This window comes from Hyaena hyaena, unplaced genomic scaffold, assembly GCF_003009895.1.
Source record: "Hyaena hyaena isolate Hyena2069 unplaced genomic scaffold, ASM300989v1 scaffold_138, whole genome shotgun sequence".
Taxonomy (NCBI): domain Eukaryota; kingdom Metazoa; phylum Chordata; class Mammalia; order Carnivora; family Hyaenidae; genus Hyaena; species Hyaena hyaena.
The window spans coordinates 3,079,194-3,097,359 of NW_024080770.1; the positions used below are offsets into that span (position 1 = coordinate 3,079,194).

Genomic DNA, 18,166 nt, shown 5'->3' on the forward strand with positions numbered 1-18,166 from the left:
AAATGTATTCGCTCACGTATCAAGAAGCCCAGATGCAGACAGCAGTGCAACCTTAGGGCTCCGGGTCCATATATCTGGGATTCTCTTGTTATTTTTCTCTTCTGTATATTCTATTTCTATCCCATGCTGGTGTCATCCTCAGGTCTGTGGCACGATGGTTATGATGGTTTGAGGCATCCTGTCCACACGTGGCAGTAGAGAGGAAGAAAGATGACCTTCTTCTTGTGACTCTTCCTTAGAAGGAAGAAAACCTTTCCCCAAAGCCTCCAGGCAGTAAGTATTACTCTCCTGTCCCATGGCTATCATTGGATCACATGACCCTTCTGAACCCCATGATGACTATGGGGAATGGGATCACTGCCACGTGGCTTAGAACCATCACAATTCCAGTAGGGGTTGGGGTTCAATTTCCCCAAAGCCTGAGAGGTGGCAGATACCTGACCGGAACTGAGATTCTGTTAGGAAGGAAGAGGGAAAGAAAATGGACATCGGGCAGACAGCCAGCAACACCCCTGCAGACCTCGACGGTCGTTCTGACAGGCGTGGCGAGGTTCTCCACGCTCTGCGCTGGCACGGTGAGAGCTACCTGTTCACCCGCAGGCTTGGCCAATCCATCTCCCTATTCCTCCCGCTGCGCCCTACTGTCCAGCCTCAGGGCCACTTCTAACCTGATGAAGGGATTCTTTAAGTAGCATGTCTAGAATCTGAAATCATGCTCAGTACCAGTGTGGCGCGGAGTTGGGTTTTTTTTAACCTAGAAAATGGCTACTCTGTGCTCAGAAGCTTTCTGTGCTGCCAGAGGAGCTTCCCCAAGGTAACCTCAAGGCACATGCTGTTCTAGAATCATAAAGAGGATCATGGAGGAGTCAGAGCTGGGGCGCAGGGCTGGCCAGTATACTGGGAGAGCTGGGTAAATCTACTCTTGACGAGAGAGAGAGGCCCTCAGTACGGTCTACATTTTTCAGCCAGCTGGAAGCCGACGGGCCTGGGATGGCTGTCCATGAAGCCGGGCGCACGAGTCTGTCCTTCTCTTCCAGCTCACCCTCAGCCATTTAGACTCATGTTTTTAAAATAAGGAAGTCAACTCCGAAAGGATGAGTGACTGAGATCCTTTCACCTCTCTCAGCTCCTCAAGACCAGCCTCTTAGCCATGGGGAGTCCTGTGGGCTTTGATTCCTCACACCAGGAGCGGGGACTCTCTCTAGCACCCCCACTCTGTCTGGGCAGATGAGGAGCCTTGCTTGCTGACAGCCCAAGGAGTGGCTTATGGGGAAGCTCTTGTAGCTTCTAAGGATGAAAGAGGGTGGGAGTAGGGAGTAGGGCATAGCAAGCTCAACCAAAATGCCTTGGCCTCAGAAGTAGGTCTAATGACAACCCCATGTGGGGACTGGAGAGGGTTTTCCTTAAGGGACCGTGGTAGCCAGCAGCCAGGGGTTAAGTCCAGGGAGGGAGGTGCTGACCACTGGCCCTCCACTATTGGCAAGCACGCTGCCCAGTTCCAAGGACTTCTCTCATGGCGCCAGAGGACCCAATGTGCTCATCCATCACCAATAGGAGGCCGAGACAGAAGGGCTCCCACCCTGTCAATACGTGTGCCAGCAGCCTCTGAGTGTGCGCTCATGCTCTGTGAGTGCGCAGGGCCCTTATTTTCCAGAGGAAAATGAGGTTTCTTGCCTACGGGTTCTACAGAGGCGAATCCAGGATGCAAATGAACACGACTAGCGGAGACAGTAGCCGGAGCAGCATGGAGTTCTCCCGAGCCTTCATTTCAGGGCAGCGAACGGGACGCTGAAACTGATTGACAATCTGCCGCATTACCTCAGTTTAGCTCTGCGGGGGCTTTGCAGTGACTCTCCTCGATGGCATTATGCTTTGGGAGGGCTCAAGCCAATTTGGTGGCCTGTGTCATGGAAGTGAGTAAAATGGGGACAGGGTCAGTCCGGGTTTGGAGAAAATCCTCCTCCCTGGAATTAAACGAGAGCTGTAGACGCTGATGGGTAACAAATGATACCAACGGGGTGTTGAGCTCTCCTCTTTATGTTTATTTCCCCAAGTTATTTTTAGCATTGCAGACAGTTCCCAGTTAACAAATGGGTTGGGTTCTGAAAGTTCATTTGTAATTTGGCTGTTTAGATTTTGGAACATACTTTCCCTATAAAAAACAATGTTATAAATGGTGATGAGACTCCCAGGCTAGTTCTCCAAAGCCTATTTAACCCATAATGTAGCTAAAATACTGTCCTTTTGCTATGAAAAAAAAATTGTTTAATTGCAACATAAGTAATTAAGTAAAACAGGGAAAACCATTAAAAGTGAATAAGAAGTAGATTTATGTTCATCTTGAATGATGCTGTTTGCAGAAAACCCAATTTAATTTAAGAAGAGGCCTTTCCAAGGGCTTTTTGGGAAATTGCATGGGATTTAGACTATTAGGGAGAAAGAGCTGTGGGGCTGTCCAATTTTTGGCTCCTGAATGTTTGTACCACATAACTGGCTCCGTTTCTTGATTTCAGGCCCATCAGAAAGTCTTCTGCTGAGAACTTGTTTCCCATGCAGATTCTTAGAAGAAGAAATTCGCTGGTCAAAACCCATGGAGGTGGTCTTCCTGCGGTGGATTTTTAAGCTTCTTTGTCATAGGTCAGCATCTGACCATGCAAATGTCCAGGGAACAGCAGTGCCCCGGTCCCACCAACTCTGTGGCAGTGACAAGATCACATGAAGGCCAAGTCCCGGCCAGCCGTGGATTCTTAAGGTAAACGCACCCTGTGAGGTTCCCTGGGGGCCACCTGCCCCTCCTTCCCTCTGGCAACACAACCCTTGCTGGGCACCTGCTTTCGGACCTCACTAGGCAGCTCTCGGTGTGCATGGGATGTGTGTCGCCCGACGTGTATACACGTGGGTCCCCTATTGATTTCCTGCCCCAGGCCATGTAGAGGAGAGTCACAGATTGACCCTATCCTTTCTGCCTGACGCCTGTGAGCCGTGGCTTTAAGCAAGTGTGTTGGAAAGCCTGTAGGTATGTTGCAAAAATGACTGCAAATCCTTGAATGTCCACCCCTTTTATGCAGTACTCTAGCACCTCCTGTCTAGAGCCAGTGTCTCTCTGCCCACTCCTTGAATCTGACTTGGCCATCAGACCTCTTGGGCCAGTGGGATTTCAGCAAACGTGCCTCAAGCAGAGCTCACGACAGCCCTTGTGCACTGAGTCTTACTACCTTACTCCTCTCGGAAGCCGAGACCACTGCATGGACAAGCCTGAGCTAGCTGGATGGAGGGTGGCAGAGGCCACATGGAGGGGGACGGGGACTCTCTGGCTGATGGGCTGCTAAGCACAGACATGTGGGAGAGGCTGACCTGGACCAGCCGCCCTGAGCCAGCCAGAAGCTGACCACCGACGAACGAGAGAGCTGGCCCAGGCCAGAACCGACAGCCAGCCGGCTCACAGAACTATGAAACTTTAAGCCAGAGTTTCGGAATGATTGTTCTGTAGCAAAAGCTAACCTGGGTGGCTCATCCCTTACACATGCGGAAGAATGCACAGTCTTCTGCCCTCTTTTCTGCCCCTTTAGTCACCAATTTGGGTTTAAGACACTCAGGTCCGCCCTCTCTGGACTGTAGGTTTTGAAATGGGTGCTTTGGAAATCATGGCATTTTTCAACTGTACACATTTCGTGACTGACAGATGAGCCTTAAGTCAATGAAGATACAATCCAAACCATGGCTGCACCTCAAAGTGCAGGCAAAACCCATCAGCTCGGCACGAACACGCACAAGCTGCCTCACGACGCGTGATCAGCGCCTGATAATTTATCACAAGGGAAATCACAAATTCTCATTCACGGAGCAAGAACAGTCTTCTGGATAAAATCACGCACGGTCTGGAAATTCACCACAACGGGGACTTGAGTGATTCTCCCAACAGGGCCCACTCGGCAGCCTTTGGTTTTCAGTGTGAATACAAGAGCAAAGCGAAGTCTGCTTCCTGTTCTGTAACTGTGCAAACACGTCCCTTATCCATTCGTGGACGCTCAGAGCCACATGAGGGGAGGGGCCCGCCAGGCGGGGCTTTGAGGCCATTCACATGATTCCCCACAGAAATCCCACATCATCTTCCCCGAGATGGGCATCTCTCCAGAGAGTTTAGAGGGTCCGGGGAAGACGCTGTTGCCAGGGCCGTCTCTCTGATGACACGCATCCACTCTGAAAGTCCCAAATGCTCATACATGTAAAAAATCTGGGCGTTTGATGCTCAGAGGATGGAGCCTATAGACCTCACGGCCCCTTTCAGTTTTCCCTGGGCCTCTGACACACGCTAAGTCTCTCTTCCCAGCCCAGATTTATTTTCAAGGGCTTAGCTCCGCGGAATGATGGGAATGTTTCAGCATGAGTGCTCCTGACCACAAGGAAAAAAGCCCCCAACACATTTCCCAGGCATCAGCCAGGATTCTGCAACGTCCATTCTTTCAAGAACGAAATTGCACTTTATGAAGCTGTCTCTTTTCTGTTTCATCTGTCAGGCAGGTTTGCTGAGAATAATTTAAATTTCATGCAGCAGCAACTGCAGGGCAAAGGAGTTTCCTTTCCACCCCACAAACAGGCCTGGTGGGGGAGTCAAGTTCCAGCTTCTCAGCTCCGCCCACCTGTCCTGCCCACCCCAGGGGGTGGGGCTTGACTGCCGGCAGCCCAGAAGGGCCGTGGTGGGCCAGCTCATGCGGCCAGTTAGGGGAGGGGACGGTCCAGAGAGGGCCCACCAGCACCACCGCCAGGGGACTGGATTCATCCGAAGAGGACGGATACTTGGTCTGACCCAATCTGATTTAGCTTTTCAAAATGACTTAACCAAATCCATACCATCTTTGCGAGGAAGACAGCTATGAATGTTCCCATTTTATAGACAAAGAAACTGAGGCTCAGAGACATACTCATCTCCTGAGAGGCAAAGTCAGATTCACTGGTGCTGGCATGAGGTTAAGAACCAGTTCTGTCTGGTTCGACAGCTTGAAGCTCTCACTAGCTGTATGATGTAGAGTCGACAAAATCCTTGGGCTAAAATTTCCACCTAACCCAAGAAGTAACTATGCCCATTTTCTTGCACATTGGTGTCTGCTGTCAAGCAGGTGGCTGGAGGGACAGGAAAAGTTACCGTAACAATGCCGTAGAAACGGTTACCATGGAGAACGCGCTATGCCAGGCGGCCTGGGGAAAGGAGGCAGCCCAGGTGGTCCATTTCTCACTCACTGGGGGCCCTTGGCAAGCCTTGTTTTCTCTGGGCCTCACTCTTCTGACAGGCAAAATAGAGGGGCCGGAGGGCACGGTCACTATGTTTCCTCTGAGGCTCTGGGGACTTGTGAGCATGCATGTGTCAGTGTGTGTCACTTGGTCATGCCCTCCCCTACCTCAATGGCCCAGAATCTGTGCTTGTCCAACTGGCCTCTCATCAAAGACCAGCTAGAAATCCTCGGGCCACAGAAAAATGAAGAAACATAAAAATCAACTCAGGCCTAAGGCAGCGGTGACAGAAAGAATTGTCATCACCTCACTAACCAGCCGCAGGGAACACAGCCAGCAGTCTCCACCCTGGGGAGCTGGGACGGTCTCCCATGGCCCGGCAGACGCAGCCCTAGCACTGAGCGGGTGAGCAGGCCCACGGGACCAGGGGCAAGAGAGAGTGTCTCTGCATCCGCGGTGATGGCATAGGAGGCTGGTGGGGGCCCACAGCCCCCAGAGAGGTATGACACCTGCCCCATGCCCAGCCTGGGGGGATGCTAAGGCCTGGCAGCACTAACCCTTGTCCCCAAGAGTCACCTTGGGGACCTTTCCCTGAGCCCTCGGGTGAGACTCTGGCCTTCACTGAGAAAGGCATGCCGGTATGTTCAAGCAGCCATTGCCACACTCCAGGGAGGCAGGAACACGCAGCTCTGCGCCTGCTTCCATGCAGCCCCCTCCATCCACCCCCTCTCACCAGAGGAGGGTCTTGGCCCCGTGCACATACTGGGCTTTCCTTGGAGGAAGGGGCCCCTTGGCTGAAAAAGCTTTCAAATCCCTTCACTCTGTCGTCAGGCTTACTGGGCAATGCAGGGTCAGTTTGGGGTCTGCTCGATGCCCTCCCTCTAGCTCTTCCTGTTGCCATGTTACCCTGGTCAAGTCACGCCTCCATGTCATGGATCGACGTGAACGCTAACCCCTCAGAAACACAATGTGCCTTCCCTGCCTGCTTGGGGCCTATTTCCCGTTTCTTATCTGAAGACCCACCTTTTTCTCTTGTGAGGTTAGAAATGATGCTTCTTCCTTCCAGGGGCATGTCCTTGTCCCCCAGGCTTTATCTGGGTGACAGTGACAACGGCGGCTGTAGTAACAGCCCCTATACAAGCCTTACCACCTACCACTCGGCTCTGTTCTGAGCACTTTATGTATATTTTAACTCACGCAGTCCTCACAACAACTCGGCAGGCAGGTAATACGCCCTGTTCCCATTTCATGGGAGCGAGGCACAGAGAGGTTAAGTAACTGGTTCAGGGTTGCTCAGCTAACGAGAGACAGGGCACAATTCGAACCCGGGCAATCTGGCTCCCCAGTCTGTCCTTACCCACAACACTAAGCTGTTCTGTGAATAACCTCAATGGGAGAGACATTCTTAGGTCACTCAGTCACACTGTCCAGGCCACAGACTTGTCACATCCTGACCTGTGTGTTTGCCGAGGGCGCGCGATAGCCTCTGGCTACTCAGTAAAGATGCAGCTCGTTGACCAGAGAAACCACAGCTCCCCCAGTGTGGACGCCTGTCAGTTGATGTGGTGCTGGCCTCGGGGTGAGACAAATAGGCGGCGAGAACAGCGTCTAGGGGGCGGGCAGCAGCTCGGCCAGATGGCAGAGAGGCACCCGGTGCCACGGCCCAAGTTCAGAGACAGTGTCCTGGACAGAAGCTGCCTCTGGCTACTGTCCTCCCTTCCTCCTGCACACCCCGTTCTCCCGAGCACCTCGAAAAATCCAGGATGTAAGCAGCACCTTTGTTAGATCGGACAAGCCCCTGCAGGTCTGGAGCTGGGCTGGAGATGGTAACAGAAGGGACACGTGCCAAGGAGCTGGCTGTCCCACGGGCATGAACTTTCAGCCCCTCTCCCTGTCAATGCAATGCTCCCCAGCTCCCCAGCTGCTGTTTTCCATCAGACGCTGGCTTCCTCTCCTCCCATGTGCTGTGGTTTGGGGCCCTGCCAGTCAGGGATGGTGAATATCGAGCTGTTTGGGAGCAAAGCAGGAGCTGTGTGGGCAGGGCAGCCCTGTGTGAGGGGTCCTCACCACTGAGTCCCTTCCAGCTCCCTTGCCTGGAGGGCCAAACCCTTGTCTCCGGTGAGGCCCGACAGCACCCTACAAAGGCCTCCCTCTAGAGCGGGCAGAAACCATCAAGTGGGCTTCCAGGTACAGCCCCCAGCGGTCAGCTCCAGAAGCCGCCATTGTCCAGATGGCCAACAGCTGGCCTTCTGAGTGGCTGCCAGATGTGGCTGGCGAGGCAGCCGGCCGGCTCCACTGAGCAGAGGTCAGGACATCGGGGCAGTCCAGGGAGCTGGTGCCCAGGGGAGGATCGCGTTAGGCCGGCCTGGGGGCGTCGTGCCCAAATAACCCTGCCTCTCCTCTCCCGCATCCAACATTCCTTCCCTCCCCGTCTCAGTGGGGAGGTGTTTTCATAACAGGAAAATAAAATCAATAAGGCACTGCAGCAAGATGTCAGCGTGCTCCGAGCTGGCCTCCAATAGCTCCATTGTCTCGGGCCTCCGCTGGGCTCTGGGCCGGCAGTGCGCAGTTATTAATGGGAAGCAGGGCTGAAAGGGAGTTTTGAAAATCACAGAGACAAAGGCACAGTACACCTGGAGCGCGGCTTTCCAATGCCATGGCCACCTTACAATGGCTGCGTCGGGTCTCTCCCGCCTTTAACTTCTCCCGCAACTTCTATGAAAGCAGGAAAGGAAACGAGACACACACACACACACACACACACACACGCATGCATGCATGCATACGTACACGCTGGCTCCTGGGAGGCGCTCTGAATGGCTGGCCGAGGCAAAGGCAGCCTGCAGAGCCCCTCCCCCACCGAGGAAGCAGGATGGCCATACATGGGCTTCCTGCCACTGGTGTGGGTCCCAGTCCCTGGAGGGTCTTGGCTGCCAGAGGGGCTCTGAGCAGCGTGAGGGGGGACCAGCTCAGCCTGAAGCCAGGCACGAGCCTTGGTGATATTGTCATTTCAGGGTCTCCATTAGTAAAGCAGCCTGGCTTCTGCGGTCATTCCCAAGGCTGGAGCCACCTCCGGAGAGAGGGAGTGGCCTGGAGCTGATGCCCCTGACGCTGACCGCTGGGGACCCAGGCCTGGGGCCCCAACGAAGCTCCAGCCTCGGACCAGCTCCCACAGACTTGGTGTGTCTCAGTATCCCCAACCATCAGGTGGGGACAAAAGTAGCGATCCACAGGGTTATCTGAGGCTTGGAAGACACAGTGGACAGGAGAATTCTCAGCAGAGTGCTACCAAGTCGTAGGTTTATGGCCCTTTATGCCTTACTGCTGCTGGTCACTACCTTCTTGCAAACCCAAGTCACTGGTGCCCCCGGAGAGGGGGGGACTTGCATGGTCTAAAGTCACCTATTTAGGGAATCTTTATTGCCAACTTGGGAGTTCACTGTCCCTACACAAATTAGATAGCATCTCGTCAACGTGACATAGGTCAACAAGTGGCCTCAGCACCTGTGTGTCTTACAAGTTAGTCACAGAGAGAGACTTAATGGCAAACAGAATCACGGGAATTTTCACCTGAACAGTCAGCCGGCCCAGCCCCAGGAACGCCAGCGCTCCGGAGAAGGCAGTGACTGGTGTCCGGACCCTCAGGGGAGGCCGCACCCCTCCGCCCAGCTCCTGCTCACGGGTGACACGGGTCTTACCTTGGTGGTGACGGCGGAGGCAGAGCTGGCCACGAGGCTGGTGATGGCCTCGCCGCTGCCGGTCGTGCAGGGAGCTGGGGCCGTGGCGGGCGTGGGCAGCCGGGACGGCACCACGGGCAGCGGCAACAGACCGGGCCGGGCGCTGAGGCTACCGGCCGAGCCGCAGCCGGCCCCCGCCGTGGCGCTGCACATGCTGGTGGTGCCGTGCGTGCCGTTGGCGCTCCACTCCCGGCGGTCCCAGCCCACGCGGTAATCTCGTTCGAAGCGGCTGTGGTGCCGGGACATCTTGCCGGGCCGTGGCTGCTCCTCACAGGGAAACAGAGGCCGGACCTGCTGGCACAGAGTGGAGAGGAGGGCAGTTTAGTCACACGGCAGCCCTTGGGGACGCCGGGAGGGCCATCGCCGCCGTCGGGATCCAGGAAGCACCTTCTCTGTGTGCAAACAAGGGCTTCCCAACGACAGCCCATTTCCTATTCACAGCAAGCCCACAACGCATGGATCATTAGCCCCAAGTCACGGGGGCGGGGGGGACCAGTGATTTGTCAGGATCACGTGGCAGAAGTGTAGTAGACACCATTGGAACCCAGGCTCAGTTTAGAGTAATGCTTTTTTTCTTATGTTTTATTTATTTCTGAGAGAGAGAGAGAGCATGAACAGGGGAGGGTCAGAGAGAGAGGGAGACACAGAATCGGAAACAGGCTCCAGGCTCTGAGCTGGAGGTCAGCACAGAGCCCGATGCGGGGCTCGATCCCACGAACCGTGAGATCATGACCTGAGCCAAAGTTGGACGCTTAACCGACTGAGCCACCCAGGCGCCCCTAGAGTAATACTTTTTGATTCAGGGGGTCCTGGGTGACTCAGTTCTCTAAGCATCTGACTTCAGCCCAGGTCATGATCTCACAGTTCATGGGTTGGAGCCTGGCGTCAGGCTCTGTGCTGATGGCTCAGAGCCTGGAGTCTGCTTTGGATTCTGTGTCTCCCTCTCTGCCCGCTCCTATGCCCACTCTCTCTCAAAAATAAATAAACATTAAAAAAAAATTGAGAGTGATGTTTTTGTTCTGCAGTGTCACACTCTCCAGGAACAACATGCATGTGCCTGTTTTAATTACGGTTGGGATTGTATCCCGCCATCCCGCCCTGAAGGCTTGGTCCCGTAGACTCCTCAGGCCACGTGTCCCTCAACCCTATGATGGGGAGGGCAGCCGCACCTGTTGGCTCACTTCATCGTGGACAAGGCCCTTCCTAAACCACATTGTACCCTCTCCGGAGCCAGGAGCTGGCCGGGCACGGCTCATGGCCCATGTATGGACCAGGGAGCTGGTTGAGAATGAGTGACTCCCTTGAGGTCAGAGAAAGGGAGAAGATGGCCAGGATCCCCAGCCTTGGGACTGTAGCTCCACGTAGGACCCTAGTCTGGACAGGTGTGAAGCCCCTGGGCCTTCAGAGCTCTTTACAACCCTATGATTCAGTTGTGGCGCTTGAGACCCCAATGCTTCCTGTGAACCAGGCATCCCCGGGAGACTCTGAACAGCAAGTCCTCAGTGTTGTCATGGAGACCTTGACATACCAGGCCACTCTGAGGGCCTCCCGTGTTGTGAGAACTGTGCTTTGCTCAGAATTACAGTGAGCTGCCTGGCTCCTTGCCCGGTGTGGCTTGATGTCACCCTCGGTCACCAAGGATGGAAAGATATGGGAGGGGCTGACTGGGCCCGAGCGGCCGCAGCAAGGCTGGGGCAGAGGATGGAGGGGGCAGCAGAGCCAGGACACAGTTGGCAGGCTGGGGGCGGGGAGTCTGACCTGCACATCACATCCTCAGCTCCGGCCGCTGCTCAGGTGGGAGCTGGTTTGCTCTGCAACCACTTCCTGTCTGGGATGTGAGCTCCTGGCTGTCAGGGGCAGCTCTTGGCTCATTTTCCTATCCTGCAAACCCAGCGGGGTCATGGTGGGGGCTCTGGAATTCCTGGCTAGTAGGTGGACAGGCTACTCTATTCTAGAAATTTCCATCTGACTCTACTGTAATCTTTGGACAGGAGGTCTAGCTGTCAGCTTCTAGTGCCACAGACCCAAAGCCTGGGCCCAACCCTTGTGACCTGCTACCTTCATCCCGCCTGTGCAGTTGAGGGCCCTGGGCAGCCACTGTGCCCTCCCTTGGCACCATGCCCTCTGCCAGACGCAAGGGGCACACTGAAGTGGAGCTGACCGTGACCTCTTAAAATGGGCGGTGGGCTCACTGCTTATTTTATCGAATTTCTGTTTTGTCTATTCAATCTTACATAATAAAAACTAAAAATGAATCCCCCTTTGACCACCCCCCTCACAGACTACTCTTGAGAGAGTTGTTCATATAGCTCTCACCACTTTTCCTGCCCACACCGTGACCTGCTCTGATGTGGCTTTTGCTGTGGCCAGTCTTTGGGAGTTGTTCTCACTGAGGTCATGAATGACCTGCGTGTTCAATCCCACGGGACACTCATGCCTTGTCTTTCTTGACCTCTCTCACACTTGGCATGGCTGGCCTCTCTCTCTCTCTTTCTAGAAACCTCTTCTCTGTGGTTTCTTTCTTTTTTTTTTTTTTAATTTTTTTTTAAATGTTTTATTTATTTTTGAGAGAGAGAGATAGAGACAGTATGAGCAGGGGAGGGTCAGAGAGAGAGGGAGACACAGAATCCAAAGACAGGCTCCAGGCTCTGAGCTAGCTGTCAGCACAGAGCCGGACGTGGGGCTCGAACCCACGAACCATGAGATCAGACCTGAGCCGAAGTCGGATGCTTAACCGACTGAGCCACCCAGGCGCCCCTGTTCTCTGTGGTTTCTGAGGCATCAGCTCTCTCCTTGTTTTCTCCTATGTCTCTGCTATTCCTTAATAGTGTCCTTGGCAAGCTCCTCTTTCTCGGCTCATTCTGGGAGATCTCTATTTCCCCCATGTCTTGTCCCACCCTACACACTCTCCCTGGACAATCTCATCAGCTGTCACCTCTTTCCTATGACATAGGAAATGGATACATTTCCAGCTCCCTGTCCCTCCTAAGCACCACACCTACTGTTCTAGCGTCTGAAGTACCCCAGTACCTGACTGTGCCACAGGTACCTCAGTACCATATGCCCCAGAATTAACTCACTGTTCTGCCCACTCTTTCTCAGGCATTCCCTCTCGTGGGGAAAGCCACCCCCATCTCCCCATGTCCATCCACATATTCAACAGTGAAGTCTTTGATTTCATGGCCCCAGCTGCTCCTCAAATCTGCCCCCTCTCCCTCCGCACACCCACTGCCCGACTCGCAGAGATGATCTCCACCAGTGTCCCTGTTCTGGTCTTGCCCTTCTTACCCATTCTCCACCCAACTGTCCCTGTGGTTTTTTAAAGCACAAATCCGATCACCCTGCTTTACTCTGCTGCTTTAAATCCTATCCTTCAGAATAACGTTCCGACTTCTCAGCGTGGCCCAGGAGACACCTGCTTCTAGCATCACAGTTCACAGCCCAGCGGTGATGCCCCACCAACCCAAACACCTTTCTAGTTTCTGAAGGCATCCGCTCTCTCTCAGCTTGGGGTCCAAGTCAATGTTGCTCCTTGCCAGGATTGGATTCCCACTCTTCCCACAGCTAAGCCCTGCACGTCTGTTAGGACTCAGCTCGGGCTCTCCTTCTAGGAGGCTGCATTGCATCTCCTCCAGATCAGGTAAGAGAGCCTCTTCTATCCCGACCCCCGGCACCTGGTGCCCACCACATGCCCAGCATCGACGGCTGTGGTATATTTGCTACCTTGAGAACAGTCCCTGGTTTATTGTCCTTGTAATCCTCACAGCTGACCCAATGTTTGGGACAGAAGGGTATTCAGTACACATTTGCTAAAGGAATAAACAAATGTTTGTTTTTTTCTTAATTGCTAAATATTTCCAGAGGAGATGAATGCATTGTGTGAAGGTGAGAAGCTCAGACACTAAAAACTTGAGTCTCCCAACTGGAAATTCCATGCAGGTATCAGGGTAAAGAAACGTCCCATCTCCCTGGTAAGTCAGACCTGGAGCCTCTGAGGATGGCTCCGGAGGAGTACAGAATCTCTGCATGTCCAGGGTTAGCCAGACCCACAGCTTAGGCTCTTGTTTCCCAAGATTCACTTGCAAGGCTCTTCCTCATCATCGGCGCCTCAGGGCCACGGCTTCCCTAGGCTGGATCCTAAGTGTGGCAGAGATGATGTTGCAAAGTCCACCACACTGTATCCTCTCTCCGACCACCCAAGAAGACCTCCCCCGGCCTCCCTTGCAGTTAGGTTGGGACTCCCACGTCTGAATTCAGGCAGAACGAGAGGGGAGGTGATGGAGAACATTTCCAGACCTTGTCCTCTAAGAGCATGTCATACCAACCTCAGTTCCCTTCACCTGCCCTGGCGACCTCGGAGACACAGCCATCAGTGGAAGAGCCTTAGACTTGATAAGACTGGGACACACATCTTGGCTGTGTTAAGGCACTGAGATTGTGAGGCTATTTTGTTACTGAAGCCTAGCCTAGCCTGACTGATCCACCAAGTCAGCCCTTACATTCCCACAAAGCAACACAACCTCAATATTGTCCAGGAAATCATCTCCTTCCGGCTGGCGAGGATGGAGATGAGGAGGGGCCCACAGCGGGGCAGAGCATGCCTGGGAACCGGGCAGCAGAGCCTCCTTGACCCTGAGCACACCTCTGATGTCGGTAGATGCAGCCAGCTCGCTGCCTCAGGGACTGCCTGCTGCAGCACGTCGTGGCTCCATCGTACCCGTGGCCCCAGCACCTGTCCCTGCCGCCACCTCGCCCCGCTGCCCGTTTTTTCCAGGCTCCGAACGGAGACACAGGCAGCTGGAGGCCACGCGGTCTGGTTTCAGCCTCATTAAGTGTATTCAAAACAAAGGTCAACTCTTTGCATGCCAGGTTTGGGTTAGACTTCGTTCCTCAATTTAATTTCCCCTTTCAAACGGAATGAAAGAAATGTGTTGCACAGTTTACCCTGGGTGAGACGGCACAGTGCCAGTTCCAGAGGTGGCAACTTGAGTATTTCCTGCTGGGCACAGGGCCAGCGTGTCAAAGAGGTCCCGTGTGCCCACACGTGCGCCCTGGGTGGCGGTCGGGCGCGGGGGGTGAGGCAGCGGGAAGTGCTCGCTGGGGCGGGAGGGGGCCCCACACGGACAGGGCGTGTCAGACGAGACTGGTCAAGCAATTACAGACAAAACACACACAAGTGCTTCCTGTCAAGGTGAGCGCCTCTTCCTGGCAGGCTGCTGGCGAGCTGGCAGAGGCTGGCACGGGGCCCTCTAACCGGGGACAGAGGGGAGTCTGAGCAGCGGCCGTTCCTCTGAGTATCTGGTGCACTGCTAGTTCCTCTCCAGAAACTTTGCCCGCTGCCTGTCTCCGGACTCCTTCCTGCGCTCCTGACGCCCGGATCTGAGACGTGCCCAGCCTCTACGCTGAACCACAACTGCCCTTTTCTCAGTATTGAGAAGCCTCTGAAAAGGAACAATCCCCTGCTTGGAAGAAACAGTCTAAGAATTTGATCCAGAGCTTTAGGTGTTGTTTATTTTGTTTTTACATTTTCTGTGCCGTGCTTAGGTTGCCTCTATATAGATAGAAAAGGTAATGTGAAATGGAAGTCTTTTTCGTCAGTGCTTTGGAGTCCTGTAGGAAATGGCCAGAGCTCTGGAGCCTACCTTAGGCATCCTTCCCTGCCAGAAAATCGGGGCCCCACCCCAGTGAGTGCCTGGTTTAAGGCCCAGTTCAGGCTCTGGAAACCCCACGAAGCTGGACCCTCTTCTGCTTGTGCTCCAGTCAGACCCCGAGATCTGATCAGGCCCCAGGGGTTCGGGCACCTCTCCGGCCACCTGGGAGTTGTTGGACTTCAGTGTCTCTGCAAGGGACCTAGCTCCCTGCCCTGTTCTGACAGCTGGGGCTGTCCTGGCTGCAAGCCCAGAGCTCTCCGTGACCGCTCCAGGACTCACGCCTGGGTCCCCAGGCAGTGGAGAGAGAGCCAAGTAGGGGGTCCAGAGAGCTGAGTCTGAACCCCGGCACTACCCTTTATGAGCTCTGGGAACTCAAGGACACCTCAGGTAGTTCCTCTGGAAAGTAGGGATGGATGACTGTGTTGTCCCCCGGCACCAAGAGAGAATCCAGCCTGAATCCCGTGAGCCCTCTGCACCGGGCAAACAGCCTGATCCCTGGGCAGTGATCAGACCCTAAAGTTACAGGGTGGAAAAAGGTAGGCCAAGAGGAGGCGGTTTTCCAAGATGTGGACAAAGGAGACCGTCAGCTACGAAGTTGTGTGTGGTCTGCTCTCCGGAATGCACGGCCACGGACTCCCTGAGACCCCTGTGCTAGGTGGGTGGGAACTTGTTGGGTGTCTGTCACCCAGGACCCCTGGGAGAGAACAGACTTGGCAAGAAGGATCATCCTCGGCTGAACACCTGTGACCTGGGGGATCTCATGTCAGGAGCCCCAAGTCCTGCCTTGTCAGATAGCCTTCTCCCTGCAGCTCAGGGTCCCACGATGGACTCAGGCCCAGGCGTATGGAAGGCCTGGCCCATCTGGGGGCTGAGGATGGGCTGGAGGAGGAGAGTCAGCCGACACCCAGCCTCAGCCCCGGTGCCGAGGCTGTGTCTGTATCTTGGTCTCCTGGACACTTGCTGGGCCCCAGATCAGCAGCTGTGCCCCACAGGTCACCACAACATGAATAATTCATGGACAAATAATTAAGAGTTGCACGTGCCATGATTGTTCTCATTATCCACACTGGGCTGGGGCGCAGGGGCCGCTGTCCGGGAGCCCACGGTGCTGGCCGCACGGACAGGCACGCTGTGCACCCCTGGACACGCATCGGGATGGGGACACCCCCAATGTGCTGTGGAGACACTGATGTGCCCGTGTGCACGCGCTGTAGCCAGGATCACAGGTGGCTAATAACCCTCCCCTCGTTCATGTCAGGAAGGCACGTGCAGGAGCGGGCTCCGGCTGTGCAGGCCCTGAAGGCGTGATTAATCCGCAGAAGGTAGGAGAGCCTGCACTGCCTCCAGACAGGGGGCTGAGGAATGAGCCATGGCCTGTCCAGCCCGATTGGAAAATGTATGATTGCCTCATCTGGGGGAGACGTGCTGCCAAGTCGGTTGGAACAGGCCGTGCCCATCTTTCTTATTTTCTCTTCCCTCTCTGCATCTTTTAGCCTTTCTTCTGAAGCAAAATAATAAATAGCAGCCGAAACCCTATCTTGGCAAATGCAACACAAAGGAATACTCCGGTGCTTCTAGAGAAGCCGGCTTGGCCAGGACTTGGCAGAGAGGCTTGCAGAAGCTCAGGTGCCCCTCGGAGGTGCTTCCCTGCTTCCTGGGGTTGCTTCAGCTCCCACTGACCCCCAGCCCCACTGAGCCCCCACGAACGCAGAAGACTTGCTTCTGGCTGAGGCTGCAGGAGGCGTTCTCTGAGCAGCCCTTTCTTCTAGGAGCTCACAGAGGCAGGCCTGTGACCTGGTGATGGACTGGCGTGTCCGCCCCTCACGTGAGTGCTGCTCCTGCAAGGCTGTGCCCCCTAAAGGCAGAACCCCCTCCCCTACTCCCTGTCCTCCACGGGGCTGGCTGGGCACAGGCTGGGCTCCTGGACCAAAGTGGCAAGTTCTCTCCAGCTCAGAACACACCTCAGGAGACTAGGTGCCTGGGGTGGAGGGGAGAGGTGCCTGGGGTGAACAATGCAAGGAGGGCCAAGTAAGGGTCCACTTTGCACCTGCTCAGCCCCGGAAGTGAGGCCCCCTCAAGTTTACCTCACGCTGGTCCTGGCCCTGCCCCTCAGGGGGAGGTGTTGATCAGGGGCGTGCACGTGTTTAGCACTTCCAGGTCACTGTGAAATGTGCAGCTAGTGGGTGCACACAGACAGGATAGCCTGGGCCCCGGCCCTGTTCCAAATCTTCTAGATCAGCTCAGAAGCTCAGGAAGCCCTGGAACATTCACAGGCCAACAGCAGCCTCTCCCTGGTCCTCTGTAGGATGAGCGACCCGAGGTATGGTTTTATCGTTTGTTTTTTCCTCTTAAAATACCAGAGCCACAGTGGGCCAGGCACAGTCATTACTGCCACCCTTCCCCTCTGCTCTGAAGGGGCTTTTCCCTCCTATCTGGCCTTGGCTAGCCGTGAGGGTCCTCACGTGAACCCCCCTCCTGCTGCCACCATCAGTCACTCGCTCAGCAGGACCAGTGTGGAGACGGTCCATGTCAGGTTCCAGGCTGGAGGGGCTCGTCCCAGGCCTCTGGCTTAGCTGCTGGCGGGTTCCACCAAGACCTGTTTGAGCTCCAAGGTTTGGAGCCACAAGCAGCCTCTACCAGGTGCTCCGGGCCATGGGGAGAAGGGGTCAGGGACGTGACAGCTTGGACTAGAAACCAGAGCAGTGACCTCTGACCTCTGCTTCCTCTCCCCAGAGGGCATCCATCTCCGTAACAGAGGGCTTTAGGGTGTCATCTTTATCTTTACAGGAAGCCTGGGCACCTGCTTTCGCCACAGCCAGTGACGCCTGCCTGTGTGTCCCAGGCCTTGGCCCATCCAGAGTTTTGAGGGGGACACAACTCTGTAGACCTGAGACCAGAGCTGGACCGGCCTCGGGGGGGCGGGGTGGGGGGAGGGCCGGGAGGGGCCCTTGTATGAAAGGTCCAGCAGTGGTCACAGCAACAACTCTGCGGTCCCTGCTCTCACCTTCCACTAGATTCTTCAAAAGCCATCACATCATTCGCTTCTCGCAACATCCCAGTGGGAGGGATGCACTGAACCCGCATTTCGTGAGTGAGGAAAAAGAAGAGATGACGAGGGCTGGGATAGTGGCTTACGCCCGCAGCCCAGAACGTGGTCTGTGAGTCTGCAGCACTGCCCACAGAATCGCAGACCCCAGCCAGCACTAGAGTAGGAATCTGCCTTTTCCACAGTATGCCTGGGGTGGGGTGGTGGTGGGGGGCGCTCAGCTACAGGTGACAACCTGACGCGTGCCAGCCTAAGAGCTGCCTCTTTTTTATTTATTATTATTATTTTTTAAATATGTATTTTTGAGAGAGAGAGAGACAGAGTGGAGGAGGGGCAGAGAGAGAGGGAGACACAGAATCTGAAATAAGCTCCAGGCTCTGAGCTGTCAGCACAGAGCCCGATGCAGGGCTCGAACTCACAGACAGTGAGATCATGACCTGAGCCAAAGTCGGACGCTCAACCGACTGAGGCCCCCGGGGCGCTCCTGATCCGTCTCTTCACAG

The 18,166-nt window shown here is 55.0% G+C and overlaps 1 protein-coding gene across 1 annotated transcript in view; it reads right to left on the bottom strand.

The window, feature by feature from the left end:
• The window catches only part of KLHL29 (kelch like family member 29), a 224,394-nt gene that overhangs the window by 132,186 nt on the left and 74,042 nt on the right, over positions 1-18,166 (bottom strand). Inside the window, exon 2 of the mRNA XM_039238265.1 lies at positions 8,928-9,257. Within this exon, the coding sequence (XP_039094196.1) occupies positions 8,928-9,212 (285 nt within the window). The 5' untranslated portion in view covers positions 9,213-9,257. The remainder of the gene's footprint in view (positions 1-8,927; positions 9,258-18,166) is intronic.